Here is a 21,800-nt window from a genome sequence, read left to right as displayed (position 1 = left end):
TGAAATTAATGACAATTATGTCCTGAAATAACAGCTGAAGTCATGAATTTATTCTATTAATCACACCTTTCATGACTACTGTCAAAGCTTGTGCTGCTGTTACCATTCTGATATACCACCATTAATTTCTATAGGGCAAACAACAAGCAGTCCAGCAGATGTGAAAATTTTCCTTAGGGAGATTTGATGGTATTTACAAATCTGCCAATCTAAATTTGCCAAGGGCTAACAAAATCTGTACAATTATATGGGAAATTTCCCCATTGTCTTTTCTAGATATATATTAGGGGAAATAAGCATTCATTGCCTTACCTGAGAAAAAACCCTGAATAAAGGAACACAACTCCTCGAAGTGCATATGTGCATATATTCATTAGCTGCTTCATTTTCAGTCTAATTCACACTAGAAAGCCCATCCAGTTCAGAGTGCCTAACTCCCTGGGATGCTATCCTGGGACTATACTTTATGCAGATTCCTTGTTCACAGAAACATAAACAGATTATATTTCTACTGAAAGTCAGTTATACCCATATGCAAGTTCTCCATCCTATACTGCTCACACACTTCTGGAGGAGAAATATTTCAACTCCCCACACCTTCCACCCTAACTGTTTCAGTTGCAATTTAAGCTAGCAGCAAGAGCTAGTTTAAACAGCCACCTCTTTAAGGGTGTCCATATTCCTTGTTCCTTTCTAGCAGCACAAATCTGATTTTTTATTTTATTTTTCCCCCAGAAATCTTAACTGTATAATAGCATGGGTTTTGATCTTTTGAGAGTGTGTGGGAAGAAAGTAAAATCACCATCTGCTCTTCTCACCCTCTTAACTTTGTATTAGATTGTTATTCAGTTCCTACACTTGTCTCCCAAATAAGCACTTTCAGTTTAGTTGCCTTGGACTTTCCGGTAATTCATGCCTTATTGCATATATACACCTTCAGCATAAATGGGTGCCAGTGAAGAATTTGCATACACTGAAATACAGACTTCAAAGCAGAAAAGTCACAGGTAGTTAAAACTTAAAGGTAAGCCCTACAAAGAAAAATGAAGAAAAAAAAAAAATCAAAAGTAAACTAACCATTTCTCCACAGAAACTGTTAAAAGGCATAGTTATTTAATATCTTACTACTGCAGAAAAAAACTTAGAAGATGGAGGTCATCATGGTCATCTGTGCCCATTACATGATTATCGCATCTTCCAGGGGCACTGAACTCCTGGTAACTCACAGGTGCATTTGTGAGTATTTTTCCACATGGAATCCCAGAGCACAGTTTTATTGTAACTTGTTATGTTGCAGATAAGTTTTTTCATATTACAATAAGATACAGTGAAATTTTTCATATACTGTTAATGCATTACACTATAGTACGGCAGAAGAGGATCATATTAATTAATAAAACTTCAGTTGTTGAGAATCTCTATTAAATTTAGTATGCTTTTTCAAACAGGTAGCATCATACTACCACACATTATATAAACTCTTGCATTTAATTTAACACCGTAGCTTACTATAGCATTTTGCACTGTCATTATTATAAATGTTGTGGCATATTTAAACAAATTACTCTAATGCACACTCAAAGTTCATTTTAAGGTTTGTTCACCCCCATACTACAACTGTACAGTACAAACCTATGAAGGTGATTAGCACACCATGCTCATTAACTAGGTCTCCTGTGTGGGTTTTGATGTATCTAATGTTCTCTTACAAGGAAGAGTAGTTATATTCAGTGAAGGAGAAAATGAGACTCTGTGCTTGTCTGGGCCCTAAAAATCACCAGATATCTGGAAATACAGATTTATTCTTTTTATCTACCACGTCTAATATTGCCCTGAGCCATTTTCTTTTCCAAGCTATATACATTAACCTAATCAATGCAAAATGCAGCTATTTTATCTCCTTTTAGAAGAATATGTTTCTCAAATTCAAAGCAGACAAAAATGTTTGTATGTGTTCTTCACAAGTGATCATTTTAGTATGATCCACAATTATTCTAATCATAGGCACACTCTGTAAAAATATGTATTAGAATACCTTCTCAAAGTTACAACACTTATTTTGTAGGCTTTACTATCTGAAATACTGCAGAAAAAAAATATGATACCTTATTGAAAGCAAAGTAGAAATTTATGAAAGGACAAAAAAAATGTTTAAAAGAAATAGAGTTACAGTAAACTACATGTGTATTTTTTAATTGCATCTCAAGGAAAAACAGAAGGTTATAAGCGTTTGTTTTTCACTTTCCAACCTTCTAGGCTTCCACTCTTCCCTCTACATTCTTCCTCGAAAGACCTGGGGTCATAATATGTTTCTGTTCCTCTACTTCCTTAACCTGTTCTGACTCTGAGTTGCATCTCAACAGTTTCTCAAAATACAGAAGTCTACCCAAAGCCTTTCTTTTGTCTAGACACACTCTCCAGACGTGCTTTGAGTAGATCCTTACATCCTTCATGAGTAAACTGAGATTCCAAGTCCATATTTCTAACACTTTGTAAAACTGAACATCTGAGAAGAGATAACTTCCAGATTTTTCTCCTACGATATCTCTCTGCATTTTGTCCAATCTTGTCATTCTGCTCCCAGTGTTTAACTCCCGATTTTTACATTCTAACATTTTCTTACACCCTGGGACAATATTCATTCATTTTACCTAGTATCCTTGGATTTTTTATTTCATATTGCTCCCAAAACAAATTCTTTAACAAAAATTTTCATCTGTGTTTATTTTATTTTGATAACCTACGTAAGTTATCACTAAAAACTGACTGAGGAACAGCATAGACGAGACAAAGATGAGATCACATCATTTTGTTCCAAAAACAAGGATTACACGAAGTACAATATAGAACCTACCTAGTAAAAAATTTTTATTACATTGAACATATTTTTATGGCTGTTTCATAAATTTGTGGTTCAGAGCCAAAAACAATTGGGGGGTTGCAATTTCTTTGGAGGAATATAGAAGAAGTGGAGACAAAGTGATGCATCAAAGCCAGAAACATGCTCTAAATATTTTTGCTCAACCTTCCAATAGTAAATGGCATTTAACTTTCTTCTAGCAGTTTAGTTTGTAATAATATATAATTTACTGGTGTAATTTAAATACATATTTCTAAAAGGATGCCTCATGGACAGCTCAGAAGTGTAAAAACTACAACTATAGATACCGATTGGCTCAGAAACTTTCCAGGTATTATATCCACAAAGAAATACTACTTCAGAAAAGTCAGAATTTGCTACTCGAAACAAAAATTGAAAGAACTTAAAACAAATGACCTTCTAAATAATTCTGCAAAAATCTTTATATATTAATTACTTTTCCACTTCATGAAGCAAAATCACAAGTTGATGTGATTTTTCTTCAACCATAAGTTGAAGACAAAAGCTACCAACAAGGCATAAAACCATGGAAAAATGTTTTGTAGTATAGCAAGCAACTCTGAGCAGCATGTGCAATTAAATACTGCTCTTGCATATTCACATGTTTGCAGAGCAACATTTAATAGAGTCTTCTCAATTTATCATACAGAATCATGGCAAGACTCTTATAGCTATATTTTTTTATTTATTTATAATTATATTAAATAGTTCCCAGTACTTAAGTGAGGTTATAGATTTCAATCCTATCATAAAGAATAGCAGCAGCATCTTTCTTTAGGACAGGGATGCTCACTTGCTGACTTGGGATCAGATATGACTGAAAAAACAACTTCTCTTCCCCTTAAGAATGCCGGGGCCCCAAAAGTAGGCCATTTAAAACTGTCAAAATGACCGAGTTCTGTAGGCATCAACTGCATAAGCTGGTGGGCTTTATCAACTCAAATACAGTGTTACATTACTCTCTACCCTAAACACTTGACTGGGAATAAGGTGGAATCCCAATATTCATGTTCTGCCATTCCTCTTATGGTGTACGTGGTTGATTAGCATCTTCCTGCATGCTCCCAAGTTTTGATAGAAATCTATTTTATGTTTTTTACTTAGGGTCTGGTTGCCTGAGCAGGTTACTCAGAAAATACCATAGCTAAGTGATTTTGTATCTCACTGAGGCAGGAAATTTCCATTCTCATCTAGATTACGGCTATTTAGGAAAAAAGTTCATACACATTCCAAGTACTCTTGGAAAGCTTTAGTATCTGTCAGTCAACCTAAATGTACATGAAGGAGCAGTACTGAAAATGATTCAGCTATCCCAGCCTTTGATGCTTCATATGTGCAAAACTTAATGCTTTGTATGTCCAAACCAGACTTTTCAAATAGTGCTACCAAGTAATTCCATGCTGTCTGTTAGGTCTGCAGCTGTCTTATTTTCTCAGAACCACAACACACCTTTCTTTTGGCATTTCAGCTCGTTATTTAATCACGTTAACTGGAAGTTAATCAAAACAAGTACTAGTTACGATTCATCATAAAAAGTCATTTATCAAATCTATGAAAATGGTATATTGGCCAAACTATCTGTAGAAGAATTCAGAAAATTACTTACAAGGGCAGAACAATACAGCAATACGGACTTTTTGTCCTGGATCAAGAAATCCAGTCTGCAGACTAAATTTAAAAATACCATCTTCTTTATTTTTGCCTGCATCATCACAATTCAATTTCCATGTCAACTGCTGCCTGGAGACATTCTTCAGGTCAAGTTTCTGTAAATATTTGCAGAGAAAGGACATGATGGAAAAGGGAAAGCAGCAAACACCTTGATACTTTTCATATTGCTCTACCCTAAGCATTCTTTTTGCAATCAGATCAAAGCAAGAAAGCACTAGAAAGCAATGAAGAACCCGGTTTATTATATCTGTAAGGTGAGAAGATGAGTATGTCTATCAGCACAGACTAGATGCTTTCCAGTCACTCACTACATTCACAAAGAGCAATACTTTCTTCCCAGAATTTATGCAAGGTAAATAGATCAAAGCATCACAGTGGGAGTGCTTAGCCAAACAGAAATGAGTTCTTCCCGATACAAATGAAGCATAGCAAGCACTAAACACATGGGTCATGATATCTAGACTTACAGGTGGATATGTTGAAAAAGCAAGAGTTCAGAACAGGTTTTCAAAACCCATTCTTTCAATTCAATAAGACAGTGGAAACAAAAAAAAATTCCATTCCTTTATCTCAGAGTTGCTCTTTCAACTCCTAACACATCCATAGTTAGGAAAAGGCCTTGACTTTGTATTATTGTTTTCTGAAGATACTTGAAAAAGCATTTCAAGTGTTTTCATCATTGCCAAAAATATTTTTTTATAATTTCCGAACAAAGCCTTTGGGACTTAGAAACAAGAAATTATGTTATGGTATGTTTTGCATTCATACAGCCAAATTCTTTATGTTCCAAAACAGAATGGCTGTGGTCAAATATCCTATTTAGTGCCTCCTTCCCATTAAGCCCTAAATCATGACCAGGAATTTTTTGGGAGAGTGCCAGTTGGTAGAGATCAGTACCATACAAGGTACTGGGACAGCAATTTAACTGTATGGACCACCATGGCACATCGATTGGATTCCTGCACTGTCACTGTCTGGTTTACTAGTATAGGCAGAGGCAAAAAACTTTGGAAGCAAGCTATTTCTTACACAACTCATGGTCAGTTTCTCACAGTGCCCACACTTTCTCAAGTATCAGAGTCAGGACAAGCCCATTTTTGAGTTTTGGAAAAATTTCTAGTAATGAAAAGACAAACATAAAATCAAAAACTGAACAAAATGGCAATGGGAAAACTTATATTTATTTATATTTAAACCAGATATTTGGAATATGACTGAGTTTTTAGTTCCAAATCTGTCATCTTTTCCCAGTCATTTTTGAGTAATTGAAAGCTATACCCAAGAATATCTATAACAACACTTGTGATTACATACCTGAGAATTCAGACTTTCACCAGCAATGTTGAAATGTATGCCACTTGAATGTTGTGCAAATTTAAGTTCCATCGAGGAGAACTCCAATGGTGATTTAAGTACTGTTGGAAAAAATAATCTAAGATGTTTATACACCATTATTTTGACAAAAATTTCCTCAAAGTCCTTTCATAAAATCATTGCTTCTGCACGTGTTTAGCAGAAAAGTTTCTCCCCTTGTTTTAAAGCTGTATTTTCTTTCTGTTGTTCCCATACTATATATATAGTTACTGTAATTTAACTTTCTGTCTTATTATGACCCTTTAGCCACATTAAAATTATTTAAAATTTGTATCTACCAGACTTACAGCATGTCTTCTTCACATAAAGATGCTATAAACAGAGAGCCACATGACCTTTCTACTGCAGTTGAATGCATTTACATTTGTGATGGTAATCATCAGAAAAGACTTGAAAGATTTTATAAAAACCAGCATTTTTCTTAATTTCATATAGCTGGAGAAAAAGAAACTGTCACAAAGGATGAAGTTTAAAGTAAGGATTTAGGAAAGCAAAGGTATATGTTCCCACAGCCTCATTTTGCTTCTTGATTAGATTAAACACTGGAAATTAACCTAGCAAGCATACAGTATCCGTTCATTAAAATCTGCAAGTTTGTTTCACACTCAGTGAGGAAATGTGTTGATCAATTCTCTTCCCCCCATAAAAAGCCCAAAGGATTTCCTAATTACATATCTCACATTATGTAAACAACAATACTATCCGTATTTCTCTAAAGCACAGGCATATAAACTCTATAAACTAATATTGTTTGAAAAGTAGGAACAGAATCTGTTGGAATGCTTCCACCAATATGCAACTATGTCACTCACAAAGTCCTCACCTCTCATAGAAACTGCCTGTACAAGGAAAACACAGCACAACTGAAAGTCTAGGAGGAAAAAGAAAGGAAAACATCCACCCCACAAAAAAATGTGAGATTGATTTAAAAGAAAAAAAAACAGTCAGCTCACATGAGGCTATTACATTGATAATATGTCTTCTTCCTCTGTGTCTGGCTGAGGTAGGGCTTGTGGTTTTTCCAGTTGAGTTTTCTGGTGCGGGTTGTTTTTTTTTTTTTCTCTTTCAGTGCTTTCTTACATAATAATAAGCAGTCTCCAAGGGAAAAGTCTTACAAGTATTTAATTAAGAGACCTGCTTTCCCTCCCAGGTGCTGAAACAGTCTACAGACTTTGTTTTTAAAAAAATTTCAAAAAAAGTTCCATGATGGATTGAAAACATATTGACTACACTGAAGTTAAAAGACCGGGTTGACTGCTCCAAGATTTTCATGATTCTTTTCTCAAGGTGAACAATCCGAGTATAAACACCGGATATAAGCTGTTGATTTAAGTGCCAAATGCACTGTCCTGTGCAGTCTGAATCCCAGTCCACCACAAAAAATGTCACAGGGGAAAAAAAAAAAAAGATTTATAAAAGTGGAAAACAAATGTGCCATAAAGCACACAGTAGTAAGAATTAGCCATATTTGTCAAATCAAAACTTAGAACTCGCAAGATGCATCTTACCCACGTTTAGTTTTTAAAGTGATAATCTGAAATGATGAATCAATAACAGACATAATTTTTAAGTTGTTAGAATGTAATAAAATTATCAAGTTCTTTCTTAACAGTAAAAGTAATTTGGTTAGTTGCCTGCATCTGTGTGATTCTGTGAAATACTGAGTGGTCAAGACATTTATTGAGACTTATCTCTCTCTTCCCAGCCCATCACAATTCCCAGTAAGACTGTAATTCCAACACTTAAATTTAAACAGAAGCCACAAATTATTTTTTCAACTATTTCTTAGAATTGAAAGTATTATATATTCACTTTAATACTACGATTACTTGCTGTAGGCCTACACCGGTACTTTGAAGAAATTCTGTGTGGCAGAAGTACAAATTTGTGATAAAATTTATATAAGATTATCTTTTATTAGCGAGACTTACTGATTGTATTGATTTATTATTCCACAAAGAAAGGGAAATAAATATTTTATTTTTTCTTCAGGTTACATACATCACTTCTGCACTAGAAATTTGTCACTTTGATTCATGATTTTTTACTTAGAGACGTGCCTTCTACTAATCTCTTATACATATGAACATTTATCTTTATTCTACGTGTTCTTAAACTAAATATATTTAGAAATGTTTAATATGAATTTACTTCCACCACAGGATCTAAAGAAGGTCTCTCCGATTTCTTTGGTATCTTAGAAGATCTCAAAAGACTTAAGTTAAAGCCTTACAGGGAAAAAAAAGAAAAGAAACAAAAAAACCAAACAGATAAAACCTAATAAATTGGAGTTGCTTTTACCCCACATTATGCCTTTAATTGGCCAAGCCTCCTTCAGTGCTCCCAAGATGTTTAAACATTACACAAACATCATTCCAGGAAGACACTCAGCACTTAAGTCTCATCACAAATAAAGAGCAACTACATATTAAACACTGAGATGACGAAACCTAGTGGGTTCAAGTATTCACAATGTGTAGGTCTACATGACTATAAGGATCAGACAGGAGACTAAAGAGAACCAGAGATTATTTCTGGGAAAAGCAGAGAAGAATCATTTAAGATATCAATTTCTTGCTGCAGGCAAACAGCCTGTAACTTTGGCTATTAACAAATTCTGACAGGCCGAAAGAGTACAGTTCTGCACATAAAAGCAAACAGAAGCAAATGAACTAAATTACCACCAGTTGTCTCAGATGGGATCAGGGCCAGACAGAGGCATTTTAGAGGAGTTTTAAACATAGCTAGAGCTCTTAGCTTTGACAGGGTAAGACTAAAAAAAAAAAAGGAGTATGAATGACATACTACTTTTCTACACTTTTCAGATTAACTGCTGTAAATACTGGGGTCTGCATGATATGGTCTAGAAAAACTAGTGAATGAGTAGAAGCAAAAGTGAGTTTTGGTAAACTAATTTTTATATACGGCAAAGGGCTATATAAGAAAAAACATATTTTCCCACCATGTCATAATTATGTATAGAAAGTTCAGCTTTACACATATTTAAATACAGATCAAAATTTGAAAATTTTGCAAGTTTCCAAGAAATTTACAAATTATACAATTATCAATCAAATTTCAGTTAAGTAGTAATTCTCTGCAATACATGCAAAAACATCACTACAAACATAAGTAACCACCATTTGCTTAAGTCCCTAGTTTACCTACCAACTGCTTTAACTCTACAGGATGGAAGAGCCACAGTCACCGCCTGTGGCCGAGGAGCAACAATGTGCTTTACGGATCCAGCTGAAGTTGCAGATACAGGGCTTGGCTGTGTCAACGCGAAGTCAGCCTGAGGAGTATTAACTGGAAGAGTGAAGTCATATGCTGCCACCTAAAGGACAAAAATATCATTGTGGTCACTGTTCCAGAAATTGTAGGTACTTCTTGAACCATCTGAGCGGTATTACTATTTCAGAAGAACTATTGAAATTAATTTAGGACCTGATCATTATATTAATAGGATAGTAGTTTATTAGCACCCAGTATCAGCCCTTACCCAGCATAAACAAAATGGGCTCTGAGATCAAGGTGGAGCATGAGTTAAAATCGAGAAAGCTCAGGGAAAAAAAAAAATAATTCTTAAAACCTTTGTCATTGAACACCACTGAATTCCAGGAGTCCAAATTCCAGCGATTTTGATCCTAGCTTTATCTCTGCAACCACGTCCCCAAATAAATGGGATTTAAAATTTAAAAGATAGTACTTTTATACAAAATCCTCTTTTTTTGAGAGACTGTGCACTTGAGAGGGCAAATTTATTTCACAGTGCACTCTGAAGGAGGCATTTTTTGCCTCTCACTCTGTCTTTCCAAGGACCACCACACTGGAGCAGTATGTTCTCCAGACAAAAAGGTACGGATAACCCTAACAAAGGGAACAGAAGAAAAAACAAAACTTCTGCACTGAAACCACTCTTAGAGTCCTTCAAATAATGTTTTCACCTTGAAGGCCACTGAATTCTCCAGAAAGAACTCTGGCCTATACAATTTGCATGCTGCTCAACATTTGCAGTAAAACCAGCTATTTAAAGAAGTTATGAATCATTTAAAAGCTTTCAAAAACTACAGAAAATAGTGCACCATGCTCCACTTTCACATATGTGGTAGTGAGCAGAATATATAAATGACAGGAAAGAAATGTAAAAAAAAAAAAAAAAATTTGTCCTAAGCCAGGACATGAGGCACATATCCATCTGCAAGAGAATCAACACAGAGCTTAGATAATGAGAAGCAAGTATGCAGCACTTACAGCATTTGGAGCTCCAGCAGGGTTTGTAACAAACAATTACGAACTCCTGGTGAGCAAGATGTGTGCTGAGCCTTGTGGAACATTTTGCGTATTTGTGCTTAGCAAGAGGAAAGCATGGGATGAGTGGAAGTTTTGCTAGTGAGATCACCACAGTTCCTTGATTTATATTGATACTTCAAATCTGATAACTATTAGATTTGATAACACAGAACTGGTTTTTCAAAATTAACACGGCGAATGCCATTTAAGATTTTTTTAGTAACTAATGCTCGAGGTGTGTCAAACAGACTGAGTAAAAGTCTCCTGATTTGATTTACATATCCTTCTATTTTTAGTATCTCAAGTCACTTCATCAAGTTACATCTTCAAAATATGCTCTTGTGGCATAAAAACTCATAATTAAAAATTAGACTGAAAAAGATCTTTTCTTCATAGTGTGAGAAGTTCCTTTCAGTTCAAAGTATGTGTGAAGCACATGATTTCATGTCACTAAGAGTGGCTCCTCACAGTTTTAGAGGAACAACTAACTATCTTTTCTTACAGTAGAAAGTAATAAGCATTGCATTTCAAGGCTGTAAAATCTGTCAAAAAAAAAATCTTTTAGAACTTTCTCCTAAAAAAAACATAAGAGATGTTTGATAGAATAGAGCTGAATATATGGTTATTTGGTAACCCTGAGAGCTGTTAAAATAGATATGTAAGAGAGAACTGTAAAATGAACCAATACCCGAGAGAGTGAGAAAAAAAAATTTACAGGACTCTATAGATCAAGCATCTTGTACAACAGTCACAACCCAAAGATTCTGTCACACCACTTTGGCTGTACAAGAAGTTTGCTATATTTGGTATAGTGTACCCAGAACACAGCTTCAGAGGTGTAATATGCAAAATGCTGCATAAATAACAAACTTCTCCCAAACATTATGGGTCACTGTAAGGAGAACAGAGAGAAGATGACTGAGAAGATGTTCTGAGATTGCTCCCAGCCTTGGCAGCTCCCTATAGCCAGCAGGTACTTCCTTACATGGGTAATTGTAACACTTGAAACACCATTGCCAAGAATTACAGTAAAAAAGTGAGCTAGAAAACCCTTTCCATCCCTAGCATGTATGACAGATATAACAATATAATGACAGTAAGTTGTTAAAGTTTGGTAAGATTGAAATGCTTAGTCTATAATAGATATCATTACATCATTGGCTATGCAAAAGAGTAAAGTCTAGCACTGCAATTGTTCTTCATCAATGCTGTTATGCTTAGTATGTTTAGGTCAGACAACAAAAGGTAGAATCCCTTCATCCCTCTCCCAAAGCAGCTATTCAAAATTTGTTTTTCATCCCCGCTATCAGGAAAATTTGGTTTAGTCTTACTATGCATGAAGGGTTTTATTTGCTAAGAACTGGCAAATAAAACCAAATATGTGCAAGACACTCAATTCACTACATGTAGGACAGGATGCTCACTGAAAACCTACATTTGCTTTGAAGTACAATGGTGCAAATTCAGAGCCAACATAATTCATAGAAATGTATTTATATGAGAACAAATCATAGACCTTTTGTTTCATTCACACATATCTTTGCCTCATTAACTGGACATTAACTAACCTGTACTACAAATGAAAAATTCTTTAAAAATTCTATATACATAGAAATCATATTGTAATTCATAAATATACACACATACATACACACGCATATTACTGAAACAGAATTAAAACTTAATTTCATTTTTTTAGGACTTCACTTTGCAAGTAAATCATTATTTTTCTTTTTATGCATATTTTAAGAAAAAGAATTTATGATGCATTTTTAATCTTTAAAACTCCATAATGGAAAATTCTCTCTTGTAAGTTTATATACTCCAAAAAATTAATGACGATATTAAAAAAAACAAAAATCTTTATACTATTACCGGACTTGCAGTTGCTTTTTAAATAATCTATGAATACTTTACAGTTATTTACCTATTGAGATATTTTTCTGAAGCTGCATTTAACTTCATAAACCAGAGAATACATGGAGGGGCAGGAAGCAAGCAGCCCAGAGAGAGTTCTTTCACAAACACTCAAGGTTGTTTGTATCATTAGAAGAAATATTTTTCCTGTCCTGATTTACACTAATTATGCACGTTAATTGGAAAGGAGGCATCATCTACAAAGTGGAAGTCTTAGCAATTAAAATACTTCAAAAGAAGCTTTAAAAAGACTAGTCACGTGAGACAGAGGAGGTTTTTGTTATGCAATCACATAGAACACCTCCAAAGGATGCCAGAAAAGTACATGCTTGTGTAGGCTGCCACCAGTAGATAACAATTCTTTAAATAAAACTGATATTCCTGCAAACTTTTATTTAGAGGGCATTTTAAAACACCTTCCAATTTTTTTGCTAGAATTGCTAAACAAATAAAAGTTATTGATTTTAACAAATCTGTCTGATCAAGAAAGCTCTGCTACCAAAACTCATTTGAATCTATAAAATAGGTTTGATACAAAGTGCATCGTAGCTCTAAGCCCAACACTGCAGAACGAACATAGCTGAATGCTTTCCTGCCTCAGGCCTAAATACTCAGTATACTGAAAGAAACAAAAGGGGAAACAACTACCCCATCAACCATGACAATTAAAATGGTATTTTATATAAAATTTATGCATAAAAAAATAAACAAACTCAAGCACAGTTGTCAGGTTGACCGGGGAATCTGAGAGTAGAAAACAAAAATTAAGTTATTTTTAAAAAAACCTTTCAAAGCAGTTACTTTGCTTCTATCTTTACTAAGTACCCCAATGCAATGATATATTTTATGCTTTATAAAATATATTTTGCTAATTATTATTGTAATACAGCATATATTCTCAAGGTTGAGTAAAAATTTTGCTGTCAAATCCAGGAATCATATAGTTTATTTAGCACAAAGAATATGCGACATTTCCCTAAAGTTGCAGTACTTGCTTTCACAGTACAACTTCACAGGGAATTGCAAATACATCAGTAAGCTAATTTATGATTTAAAACTAAGTTAAAACATCTGTAAAGGCTAATACTCTTATATTTATTTATCATATAATAACATGCAGACTGTTCAAATATCTTGAAGCGTATAGCACTAACAACATATGGATTCAGCAGTATTATGAGAGAAAATGTAAAGTGCGTTAGAAAAAAATCAGTTTGATTCAAATTTCAACCTCACCGCAAAACTAAGGGTTTATGTCCTGCAACTGTATACAACATACATTCTCAACCTCCCCTCAGATTTAACATGAGCTTTTCCCTAAAACACATTTAAATCCTTCATGCAGCCTAAATTCCCCAGCTTTATATCACAGATAAGCAGCTTTCCACAATGAATAATGTAACTAGTGTTCAAAGCCATCATTCAAAACACTGAAATAAAACTAAATCTTTCCCCCTTGTATACTGTCAGAGAAGATGCACCAGCAATACCCTGTAATTCCACAGCTGCAGTTTTTCCACAGAATTCATTTCTTACATGGTGAATTCTGTTCTTTCATTAAAAAAAAAAAAAAAAAAAAATTACATCATTAAAAAGAAAAAAAAAGAAAAAAAAAACAAAACAAAACCACCTGTCACTTCTCTACAAAAAGCTTAAGCAATAAGCTCTGACAGGTGTGACTTGTTCTATTCATCTCAATCAAAGGCCCTCCTCTAGGCATCATTATTACACAGATGTGTATTTTGTCTTTTTCCCAGATGTTGGAATTTGTTATTTTTCAGCAGGGTTAAAAAAAAAAAAAAAAAGAAGAAAAAAGGTCATTTTGAAGCAGTACACTCCTGCACCTTGCTTTGCCTGCTTTCCTTACCAGACCATGCATGACACTGCTGCTACCAGGCAGGTCATCCAGCCTGGAGAAACACCGTAACAGCTGAGGAACAAAAATGAGCAAATATTTAAAGTGACTACCTGCTGCCTGTTTCCCTGGCACAAATCCAAAGGACAGGTTACCTGGACAGGTAGCTTGCAGAAAGAGAGCCATGGTCAGAAAAGCCATGCTTCTATACTTCTTGGACAGTACAATTTAAAACTCAGTTCAAAAATAATCACTGCTAGTAATCAATCAATAAATAATATTAGTAGTAATAATTCCTAGCTCTGTCTCTGGATAGGGATGAAGGAGCTACAACAGGTATTTGGCCAGATAGTCGGGGGGGGGTTGTTTAGTTTTACCTGGTTGGTTTTTTTTGTTTAATTACCAGAAAATCTTTTTTCTATTCAGCTCTAAAATGAGAACCCTACTTAGTAGGCAGCAGATGTTCAGCTGGCTAAACCTCCTTATACTGCAGTGAAAAAAACCTAAAACATAGTTGAAGTGTCTCTCAAAGTTATATCAAAACAGAAAAGAAAGCAGTATACAGCCCATATACAAATATGATATTAAGTAGTATTTGCCAGCTTACCTATTTATATATATTTTTTTGTATACTGCTTTCACTTACAGCTTTGACTTTCACAGCCAAACACCAAGGTTAAACTCTCTCCAGTGAGGCGGAGAGCCCTTTCACCTCTAACACCTGAGACACTGGAATAACAAGGCGGCACAGCCAGGCCATGTCTGAGCAGCATCCTCACCTCATATATAATGCATCGACTTCATTTTACCACTTAGAATATTGGAAGAATTATCTCAAAATTTTTTAGATATTTTATAAGCATGCCAACATACTTATTCTCTAAGAGCATCTTTTGATGTCACATGTATTTGTAGAAATTAAGTTTTAGTGAGAATTGTAGGAGCTATTCACAGTTCCTATGTATTTACTTCATTTGTTGATTTGAAGCTTTTTGAGGCAGAAGGAAAGCTATTGCCAAGTTGATTTTTAGCAGGAGAATTCAAGATTGCATTCAAGACTAAATTACTTGGAACCTTACATTAATAATTCAAGTAGTTTCAATAAAATTTTAAAGCATATTAAAATAATTTCATGCTTTTGTGATTATTTCTTTTTATCAACACTTCTGAATTATTTTAATTTTCCTTAGTTCTAGTATCTACTTTATTTAGCAATAACATCAGTATAGTGGGGTTTTAGGGTTTATAGAGTAGCATTATCAGTAACAACTATAACAACAGCAGGAAGTTTTAGTAGAACCAGAAGGCAGATAGAAAAGAATGCAACTCAATGGGATGCAGGTTTGTAGCAGCTGAGAGGTAAGCTGGGTAAGAGCAGTTGTCCAGAAAATGGTGATGAGATCAGAAAAACAGCTGTTCAAGTGCAGAGGCAGAAAAAAGCACTTGCAACTATGAAACCTGAATAGGGGAAGCTCAATATACAGAGAAGATTAGAGTTTTTTCAAGACTGGAAAATCAGGAAAGCGAAGGAAGAAATCACTTGAGAAAAGGGGGAAATCTAGATGAGGTAGAATGATAAAAGAACTCTGACCCAATGGGGAATGTTTTAAGAATCAATAACTACTGAGATTTTCTGATCACAATAAGAGTTGCTGGTACCTGGATCACTTTCTTAACAGAACACTGCTTTTTATTAGCATGCTACTTCACAGGAGTTTAATTTAAGAAAAGCTACAGCATCCCAGGGGGTACATACACTTCCAGATGCTTCCTTTAGTCACGCCATACTTGGCAACACATTTAGTTTTCAAAGTTAACTTCATTTAACATTAGTCAGTGCTATTGCTGCCAGCCATCAGTACTGCACTAACTCTCGGTGATGTTAACTTGTGACCACCAGTGGGTTGTAAGTTTTAAGTGTATTTGAGCACGTCTTGCTTGGCAATAAGCAAGCTGCCCCCTGACAGGCGGGCAGTAATACACTTGGAGCAGAAGGAAAGCATTGGTTGTACAGTGAGCTTACCCAGCACCAAGGGCAAAGGGAGACAGAAAGACTGTGAGCACATGGAGAGAAGGGGAAACTGAAATAAAGACAATTCATTAAAGCAGCAGTTATTAGTTGGTTATGAGGTATAAGGTGCCCTAGGAAAATTTCCTTTTTGAAGTTCTTTATTCCCTTACTTCTGCATGAAGTTGTTCTGTTTGCCAAAAGTTGTTCTCAAGACTGGAAAAACACTTAGACCCAGAGTTTGAAAAATTAAGAAAGGATGACATCAGAAAACCCTGTAGGGAAATCAATAACCAATAGATGCAATATATTCTGCAGATTATTTTCTTTTTTAAGAAGAGTAGTCACAAAACAGATCCAGTCAAATGTAAGAATTTTTTTTCTAAATTAGTATCAGAATTAAAGCAGACTGCTGACTCGTATAACCTTGTCTTCAGTTAGGTTACCATACCACCTGTATCAAATGACAGGTGGAGATGCTCATCAATAACAAATGGTAATACCGAACAGTAGTTTAGATGACAAGTGAAATTAAACATGAAGAACCATCTGCTATTTCAGCAGTCTTCAGAAATATTAATTTAGTTAATCACTTGAATTTACAGCAGTGTCAGCTGCAACATTCTACTCTTAATCCATCCTGCAACTTGACAAGGAAAGAAAATAGTAACAGAGCTCAATTGTAATAATGGGAAATTGAGTACTGGGAGGCAAATAAAATCCCTGTTTTGATAGTTGGGGGTAGGAGGAAGGCATTTAGGATTTTAGAAAGTTGATATTCCACAAGTCTGTAAATGGGAATGACTGACCACCCACTACACTCTTTTCCACTACAGTGGAGAAAAAAGGGTCACTTTGTACAGCAGCACTATTACCAGAGAAACCCAATGCCATAAGCAGGAACAGAGCTGTCAGATTTCCAGTTATGGCTCCCATCAGTATGTATGTGGTTTAGATCTTGTACACAATTGTGTGCTTTTAGCTACTGAGATTAAAGAGAAAGAAAAAAGAAAGAAAACTGCATCTACAGTGTAGATTAGAAATACCTCTGCTAAATACTTGACAAGACTTAAGTAAAATTATTTTATGACAATAAATTGAAATTGAGGCCTTGGAAGTAAAACTACTGTTACCTGTTAAATCTTACACATAGTACACATCCATAGAACAATATTGCTAGACCCTATTTTAATATTTCTAGACCCTATTTATAATTTTTAACTCAGTACATTTGTGGCATTCTATTTTTATAGAACTCCTAACTGAATTATCTGTATAGATGCTGGAAAAAAAAAAAAAAAAAAATTAAGCACTAGCTTAACTAATCTAAAGTATTCATTGTACCATCATTGCCTTGTTCTCATCTAATGCACAAACTCAACTCAACTTGAACTCCTCAAAAGTAAGTATATTCTATTCCAAAGCAATCAATTGACACAAAATGAAGAACAGAAAAGAATGGAAACTTGGGAGATTTGGAAAGTTCTCACAGAAGGGCTTTACAATTTTAGCAACCATTTACTTTCTCTGTTTAGTGTTATATCTATGGCTTACTAGAAGCTAACTGGCAGTTATGAAGCAGCATTTTGTTTCTCATTTCTATTGACAATCTTTCAATTAGAATAAAAAATTTAAAATGTTGTTGAATACTTATGATTTTAAGCTGAAAAATGTTCTTTGAGAGAATGCTGTTACAACAGATTGCTTTTGTAAATGAAATATGCATCTCAGAGGACTTTACCGGTAAAATAAAAATCAAAACTAATTAAGTTTCAAAGCTTGGCTGTTAAGAACAGTAATAATATAAATATACTCATTAAAAGTTCAATCAATCTTTTTTCCCATTTTTGTTTTACATGGCTCTACACTATTTTATGCATTTCTTTTTATTTATATGGGAAGCTAGCCTTTCCAACATTCCAATTTCAGCATTTTAAGCCAAAAATCTATATCCCTTTGTATTAGTTATTGTTTAACTGGTTTGAATTTCACACTTAGCAAGAGAGAACCCCTAAAAAGTACTGTTATAATTACTAAGAGCCTTAACGCTGGCCTTAGTGGGGCCAGAATTTTGTCTCTGGAGCAACAACATGCTGTTAGAATATGATTTTACAATGGATAAATGTGATTGTCTGACAGATGACTTGTCCACTTGGGACCGAGTGAAGCATTTCTGGTGATGCTTGTCCAACCCCTTCTTAAGAGTCTTCAATAATGAAGATATCTTATCAGGTAATTTATTCCAATATTTGACTCCTTTTGCTACAATGAGTTTTTATATCTGATCTAATCCACCTGGCATAATTTAAACCCACTACTCATTACCCATCTACTGCAGTGAACAAGCATATATAAAATATATTCCACAGAATATTGGAAGTAAGTTCCATTTTTTACACAGTTCGTGCCTTCAGGACTTCTGATCATTTCCATTGCTTTCTTTTGGAGTTTATTTCCAAGGGAAATTTTCCCACTTCTTTCTTTAAGTGTGGCATCCCAAATGGGAAAAGTGTTGCAGCTGAAGTGTTATCAGCACTGATTAGAATAATTATTTTACTTGTTTTACTAACATTATTCCTATTTATATAAATCAGTATGGTGTCTGCCTCTAAATTCTTGTTCAGCTTGTGATCTACAGTGCCATACACAGATTACTCCAACAGCATTATCTAGTCTGCATTTCTATTACTGACCCTTCCTACTTAAATGAAAATTTTAGCATTTTTCCTTCCTGACTTTCTCTCCAGTTTGACAATAGGTCACTGGGTGACATTCTGTATGTACCATATTGCAAACTATTACATACTTTCCCAACACTGTATCTACTCTAAATCTAACTACCTTGCTTATGAGAATGCTGCATCAGACAGTGTCAAGATACTTAAAGATACAACATCTACTGCTTCTACCCTAACTTCAAGGCCTGCTATGCTATAGGAGGAAATTAATTTGGTTTGAAATAGCTCATTTTTTAATGAATCTATTGACTCATGTTCTGTCAGGAAAAATTGTCTCAGAGTAGTGAATGTGCTATAAATTCACACCATCAGTTACTTCACAAGATCTTCCATGTGTACACAGAATCTAAGCTGACAGTAATAAGAGGAAGAAAACCAGTGTTACCAGACACAGCCTGCAATACGCAAATATTATTTGAATGATGCTTTGAACAAAGGAATTCCCTTTTATTCAAAACCTAAAGTGCTGGGAAGGAGAGAGGGGGGAAAAAGTGAAAAACGAATATTGTTGACCCTTCCAAGATGCATTGTCTCTGATAAATTAATTTATTTTTTTAAGGTAAAAATGCAGCTAATGCAACAGGTTTATGTGCTGTAGAAGTGGTGCCCAGCTGCTTGTTCTGAAGCTGGTTCATAACATCAAAGACTAAGTTTTTTTCAAGTTCAGTGTTCTCCAAATATGTGGAAACCCCAAACCCTCCATTTCTTAAGTGTTGTTCAATAGGTTTAGATTTACAATTTGCTATAGCGGTTTCTACTGACACCTACTGCCAACAAAATACTATTTTCCTGATATAAAACTAACCCATAAAGTCTCATATCTTCAATATATTTTCCTCAAATAGCTCAGTCAGAAAGAAACTTTGCCTGTCTTTATGACACAAAACTCCTCTACTTTTGCAGTCCCTTGGTCATCTGAGAGTTAAAGCACTAATAGCTGCAAAAAGAAAATGGCTGCCAGTTTGTCAAATGATTTAATGAATGTGTGGTAAGACATTTTAATTTAAGTTTATACCTTTTCCATTTTTAAGTAATTGACAAAGTCTGTTTTCTTTGCGTACACAAACATTTAAGGAAAGCAGCAAAAGATATATAAAGGTTATTTCAGAACTTGTTTTCTTAAGAATTGGATTACTATTATAAAACTATTGTACACACTAAAATGTGCATCTAAAACGTCTATATTCTTTCACTGTAGAAATATCACAGAGCATGCTTTTAATTTAGCATAATCACCACTGCCCCATAAACCTACCTCTTTTGGCATGAAGGACAACAAGCATTGCAAAGCTGACTTTCCCTTTAAGTTAACCGAATACAAATAAGGCTTTGAAGAACAGCAGTCAACCACTGTCGAACAAAATTCAGAATCAAATTACAGATGTTGTCACACTAAATATCAACTTTGTAATAGCTGCAGTACTTCAAAGTGATTTCCAGCCTTAGGTATCTAGATATCTCTATGGTAAACATTTCGCACAAAGTTACAAATTAATACAGTATTTCTCACATGGATTCTGCAGGTAATTTTGAGAAGTGTTAATCACCAGAAACTGTCATTAAAGTTATTGATTTGGGAGAATACAATATTTCAGAAAAAAAAACCACTGACATTTACCTTTGAATAAAAGTGTTAGGCAAAAATAGTTAACTAAATAATGAAAACTAATACCACAGGGAGAAAAATAGTTGGCTGAAACTGCTTTTCTGAATTACTTTAGGCATAATCTACACTACAGAAGTTTACCAGTAAGGCTTGCTTCATTTTTCAGACTTTCATGTCCAAATTTAAGGCACTGGCAGGAGCATGGGTTTCCAACAAACAAGGTAACATTCCTCTGAGATCAGTGTTCATCCTGAAACACCATGATCAGTATTCATCCAGTATTCACCATTTGAACAGTACTGGACCTGACTGGATGTCACATTACTTGTTTCAAGCACAAACTCCGATCTAGAAATTATGTGTAATGAGTCAATTCCCATGCTGGCTAGTTAGTTGCCTGTTGTAGACAGTCTTACATTTCTCTTCCAAGTTAAGATGACTAACCAGGAGCCCTCACCTTCCCTTTGAAGTCCACCACATGGTAAGAAAACCCCTCTGTTCTTGTGAGATCTTTTTTTTAACATCATCCACACATAGTTCTACATAAAGATACAAATAATATTATAATACTGTCTTGCAAAGGAAAGAGTCCTGATTTCCTGAGCTTGCAGGGACAAGAGGCCATATAAGCATAGCTGCAAAATTCTCACATGAATAAAGATGTTGTAATAGCAAAGGAGATGCCAGGACTGAAGTAAAAAAGGGATGAACAACAATGAGTCAGGGATAAGAATCTGCACTAGTTCTATCAAAACAACAAAGAATAGCAATGTAATTCCACATATTGCCCCAATGTCATTCTGAGTTGGGCATCAGGCAGAACAGAGGTCCTGTGATTAACATGCAGACACCCTGTACCATTAGGAAAAAAGGAGAAGTCTGGACCCTTATACTCATGATGAATTTACTGGAGGGTAAATATTGTCAAAACATGAGTAAAAGCCCATGAATAGGAAATGAGTAGAGTTGTTTGGCTTTGCTTGGTTTTTTTAAATGTGGAGTTTTTTAATTTGAACTGGTGAGAGGGTATTATTTTTGGCAAATGTCATTTTACAGGCAAACCAAAATGTCTCCTCTTAATTTATATTAAGCAGCACTTGTAAAATAATTGCTTTAGGTTTTCTTAAATCAGAAAATTTGTATACCAGAAATAGTCTGACAGATTTTTCTTTTAGCATTATCCATTCCTTATCTAATTAAAATTCTGACATAGCAAAAGCAAATACCTGAATGGTCATTAGCATTCAATTTAAAATCCTTATACTTAGAAAAATCAAACTCCACTCTGGTACACGCTTGTCCTTTGTTCTGCAGCAAAAAGGGAATTGATTTTGTAGAGCCGACATAAACACCACTAAAGTCAAATAGTTCCTGTAAGTTTAAAGAAAAAAAAATCAGGTCAAAGCACTGTGAAGTCAAGTTTATAATTGAACAGAATGTAAAAAATATAATTGTTC

General features: G+C 34.7%; 1 protein-coding gene across 1 annotated transcript in view; it reads right to left on the bottom strand.

The window, feature by feature from the left end:
• The window catches only part of CFAP47 (cilia and flagella associated protein 47), a 354,799-nt gene that overhangs the window by 302,555 nt on the left and 30,444 nt on the right, over positions 1–21,800 (bottom strand). The window contains exons 20-24 of the mRNA XM_041125007.1: positions 21,570–21,714; positions 19,993–20,087; positions 9,095–9,263; positions 5,867–5,967; positions 4,488–4,647 (exon numbers count right to left, since the gene is read on the bottom strand). Coding sequence (XP_040980941.1) covers positions 4,488–4,647; positions 5,867–5,967; positions 9,095–9,263; positions 19,993–20,087; positions 21,570–21,714 — 670 coding nt within the window. The remainder of the gene's footprint in view (positions 1–4,487; positions 4,648–5,866; positions 5,968–9,094; positions 9,264–19,992; positions 20,088–21,569; positions 21,715–21,800) is intronic.

The sequence above is a fragment of the Aquila chrysaetos genome, chromosome 7 (genome assembly GCF_900496995.4).
Source record: "Aquila chrysaetos chrysaetos chromosome 7, bAquChr1.4, whole genome shotgun sequence".
NCBI classification, from domain to species: Eukaryota; Metazoa; Chordata; class Aves; order Accipitriformes; family Accipitridae; genus Aquila; species Aquila chrysaetos.
The sequence above is the reverse complement of the archived record's forward strand: the minus strand, read 5'-3'. Positions and strand labels throughout refer to the sequence as shown.